The sequence below is a fragment of the Neolamprologus multifasciatus genome, chromosome 7 (genome assembly GCF_963576455.1).
Source record: "Neolamprologus multifasciatus chromosome 7, fNeoMul1.2, whole genome shotgun sequence".
Classification (NCBI taxonomy): Eukaryota; Metazoa; Chordata; class Actinopteri; order Cichliformes; family Cichlidae; genus Neolamprologus; species Neolamprologus multifasciatus.
In genome coordinates, this window is record NC_140445.1 from 6714870 (window position 1) to 6719168 (window position 4299).

Consider the following 4299-nt stretch of genomic DNA (forward strand, 5'->3'; position numbering starts at 1 on the left):
GTTTATTACCACTTTTATCAGTAATGTACTTCCTATAAAATATAGATTTGATAAGTTACCGGTTTATTGAAATCAGCTAGTGAACACATCGATCACTTTATTGAACTACACGCCTTACACTCTTGTGAGCTCTGGTTGCTAACAGCAGGTGTGAATGTTTGGAGTCCAAAACGCAGATAAAGATTAGAATAACAAGGCAATGTAAAATCAGTTTAATGCAGTTGACAGTAGCAGCTTAGATGGAAATCAGCCGATTGTGAGGACCAAAACTGTCAGAGTTGTGGGACAAGTGAAGAGAACACTGTTGGCATTATTGTTAGCATAAAAGATGTAAATTTAAATAAATGTTAAATTTTAAAATCGATCATTGCCTCCTGTGCCTATACATATGTGTGTGTGTGTGTGTGTGTATATATATATATATATATGTATGTATGTACATATATATATATATTAGTGCTGTCAATAGATTAAAAAAAATTAACTAACTAATCTCACAATTTTCTGTTATTAATTGCGATTAATCGCAATTACTTGATTAATAGCCTGGCTCCAATTACATTTTTTTTATTCTTTATATTTTAAGATTGTAACAGACATTTATGCAACACAATGAAGTAAATGCAGAATAAACACAAAGAATGTATGCTGAAATTCAAAGAGAATTTTAATAGTTTTCATCAATCTTTAACACAGTGAAAACTTACAAAAAACCTTTAAGGCCATCAACAGTGACCGAACCCAGGCCTACAGGTTAAAGTGAATATCATAACAATAAAGGGTGCACAAAACTCAGTATTTAAAACACAAAAAGACACGGCTGAAAACCCAGAATGTTGAACATTTTTCACTTCAAAGGAGCGATCTGGCTTAGTCCTTCTTTGCACTCAGCCAGTTACTGAGGCAGACTATTTTGTTTACATTGTCTGATGACAAAGAAGCACGCTTCTTTTGAATGATGTGACCTGAGAGTGAGAATAATCTCTCACAAGGCACTGTGGTTGCAGGGGTTGACAGGTACTTGCGTGCAATAGGTGCCAGCCTGGCATGTGCTCCTTCTCTCTTTAACCACCACTGTAGTGGACACTCTCCTATGTCAATTTTGGGCTCTGCTTTGTACAGATTCAGACAGCGGTCTATAGCATCTTCCTCTGTATCTGAATCAGGAGAACCCAGCAAGCAGATGGACATCTTGCTCTTCTTTGGTGAGGGTTCCTCTGTTGTCTGAGCAGATGGTTGGTGTGCATCTGTCTCTGACATCAGAAGGTCATGTACTGATGCCCACACCTCTCTTCTTTCATCTTTGGAAAGGCATTTAAGGTTTTTAAACCTGGGATCAAGGGCAGCAGCAATCTTCAGCCATGTGAGATTGCTGCTGTCCCTCCGCTGAGCTAGGTCTGTGGTAAAAACCTTCTTAAACCTCAAAACGTAGACAGGGTCATCATCTGAGGGCTCCATAATCCTGAACAAATGACACAAGGCTGGCAACACCATGGAACAGGAGACATACCGCTCTCCCCCCAGCAGTTCAGTAACATATCTGCAATAGAAAGATCAAGTCTGTATTTTTCTATTAATCACACAGAGACAAACATAAATACCACATATGAAAATACACAGAGAGGTGGAGGTGGAGAACATACTTGAAAACAAAGCTAGAACGCAAAGATAGACACAATCATGAGAAACAAAATTATTTACCTGCAAGGTTCCAGTAGTTCCTCCAGCTTTTGCAGTCTGTCAAGCTCCTAGTCAGTCAACATGGTCACCTTGCTGTTTTGTTGAGTCAGGATGGTGGTCAGCCCAGATTTGTTTCTCTGGATCCGCTTGATCATCTCTAGGGTGGAGTTCCATCTTGTTGGAACGTCCTGAACAAGCGGTTCTGTTTGATGTCCATGTGCAGCTTGCTGTGCCTTTAATTCCTGAGCGTTTGCTGGACTATGCTTAAAATGTCCAACAATCTTGCGACATTTGGCCAGAGCCCTTTCAAATGCGCTGTCATTAAGAGAAACTGTGACCGTTCTTTGCAGAATGTGGCCCATGCAGGGCATGTGTTCAAATGGAAGTAGTCTGGCGGCTGCAACCATGTTACGAGCACTGTCGGTGCCAAGCGTGGTTACCTTGTCCTTGATTTTCCATTCGTTTGCAACATTCAGAAAATGGTCAGTACACGCCTCAGCATAGTGTCTCTCTTCAGTTTTACTCACTGTTAGTGCAAACGATTGCATAGTCCAGTCGTTATCAATAAAATGCGCCATGACCCCCAAGTAATTATCGTTGTTCACCGAAGTCCAGTGGTCTCTGGTGAGAGCGACGTTCCTTACTTGCACAAGCTTGCTACACTGCTGAGCCCTCTGGTCCCCATACAAAGTGTGCAGTCTCGACACAATGGTTCCTCTCGAGGGCAGATTGTAACACTCATCTCCTGATGCAGCGCGAATGACTTCTCTCAGTCCATCATCTTCTACTATGCTAACTGGTCGGCAGTTTTTAGCTATCCAAACAACCAAGGAATTGGTTAATTTTTCTCTCACATTTTTTGTTATTCATTCACGAGCACCATACTCCTGAAGCGTAGACTGGCGAGGTCCCGTAGAGGTGGATTCAGTTGGGTGTTTTGCTCTCAGGTGATACGCCAGTGATGAACTGCTTCTGTGGTACTTGAATTCAGCTTTGCAAATTGTGCATCTTACTCTCGTTTTGTCCAACAAGCCATCAGGCAACTTCTTAAAGAGAAACTTTCCACCCAAAAGTCCGCCCTCGTCCATGCTTGCGTGTGTTAGCTAGTGTTAGCTAGATAGTAGCATGGTGTCACTTCTTCTTCTAATCATTTCTGTCAGGCCAAACGCCAGCATAGCACACTGTTGCCCCCTCCTCCAGAGGTGCTCATGAGTTTAAAGGTCTTAGATTACAGGAAATTAATTTTAAAAAAATCAGCGTTAAATTTTTTTAACGCGTTAAACATTTCGCGTTGATCTTAACAATTAACGCGATAATTTTGACAGCACTAATATATATATATATGGTGGTTAGCACTGTTGCCGCACAGCAAGAAGGTTCTGAGTTCAATTCCAACATCAGACATTTAAGATACTGTTCAGCCATTTTGTTTACTGGGTAGTGCATAATGGCCGAGTTAGCCGAGCGGGAATCCACTAAGGCCAAAAATATAATAATTTTTTTTTAAATTAATTACAAAAACCTTATAGGAAAACCTAAGAAACAGTTGCAGAAGCACAGAAAAAAAAACTGCCGTGTACGTTATAGTGTGTAAATTCAAAAACTGTATAGAGAGAATGGTGCAATGAAAACAGAATAAGATAAAATGAACTTTATTGAGTAGAATATAGGCAGTAAGAGTTTTGTAATTAACTTTCAATTATGTTTGCCAAAGACAATGCAGTAAATTAACCCAGTTCTACCTTTTCTACCTAAAAGTATATTTATGGTGCCCGCTAGAGACAAAGCACGTACAAACCCCAAAACACGTAAAAATTCCAAAACACGTAAAAACTCCATAGCGCGTACAAACTCTGAAGCACGTACAAAACACAACAGAAGTGCTCCAGGATGCTAGGCACAGTGTTGAGCTTTTGTTACCTAGTGGCTACACAAGCCAGGAAGTACCAACGACCGGATTTGGTGTGTGGTAGTAACAGGTAAATGAACAGTTTTTGGAATTTTTTATGAATCTATATGAGTGCTTGTGTATAAATACACAAACAATACACATATGATTTCAATTGTGTAATTTAAGTGATCTAGGTAGCTCTGTTTTGGAAGTTCAGTTAACGCTAGAAATGGGTTTTGGAGTTTGTACATGCTTTGTCTCTAGGGGCCACCATATATATTTATATATGAACATATATAAATAAAACCACGTTTCTTTTTTTACATTAGTAATTCCTTTTGTGCATACTTTTATATTGTTGTTAATAATAAATTAATTAAAGCAACAAAACAACCTGAAGAGCCGGTTCGGAGCCGAAAGAGCCGGCTCTTCTGGAGATGTTCTCTGATTGGATTGTTTAATTGGCGATTGACATGAAATTGACCAATCAGCTGAAAGGAAGAAAAATCTGGTCAAAATTTGGATGTGTAAGTATAAATCCACACAAAGCCAAGAAAGCCGAGCGCAGAGTTGTTTGTAGCACCAATTCAGCCAGAGTGGAGCCAGATGGATTTTCCATCCATTCACACTGTAAAGTCTATAGACCAGTAAGTGATAAATTAACAGTGTTGTTGGTATTTTCTAAAACAGTTGTATGCAATAGTAATTGCTGTTTATAGTCCTCCTGT

The 4299-nt window shown here is 39.6% G+C and overlaps 1 protein-coding gene and 1 pseudogene across 1 annotated transcript; both read right to left on the reverse strand.

Annotated features, from left to right (window-relative positions):
- Window positions 1-426: 426 nt before the first annotated feature.
- Window positions 427-2160, reverse strand: LOC146513622 (E3 SUMO-protein ligase ZBED1-like; annotated as a pseudogene).
- LOC146513623 (E3 SUMO-protein ligase ZBED1-like) lies at window positions 1749-2768 on the reverse strand. Its single transcript, XM_085168253.1, has 2 exons — window positions 2555-2768; window positions 1749-2494 (listed from the first exon to the last, which is right to left on the reverse strand). Exons 1-2 carry the CDS (start codon window positions 2766-2768, stop codon window positions 1749-1751), a joined length of 960 nt encoding a protein of 319 aa, XP_085024379.1.
- Window positions 2769-4299: the final 1531 nt, after the last annotated feature.

Coding starts and splice junctions, on each gene's coding strand:
- LOC146513623 (XM_085168253.1), bottom strand. CDS start 2,768: ATGGACGAGGGCGGACTTTTGGGTGGAAAGTTTCTCTTTAAGAAGTTG. Junction 2,495..2,554: donor GCTTCAGGAGTATGGTGCTC/GTGAATGAATAA, acceptor TTGTTTGGATAG/CTAAAAACTGCCGACCAGTT.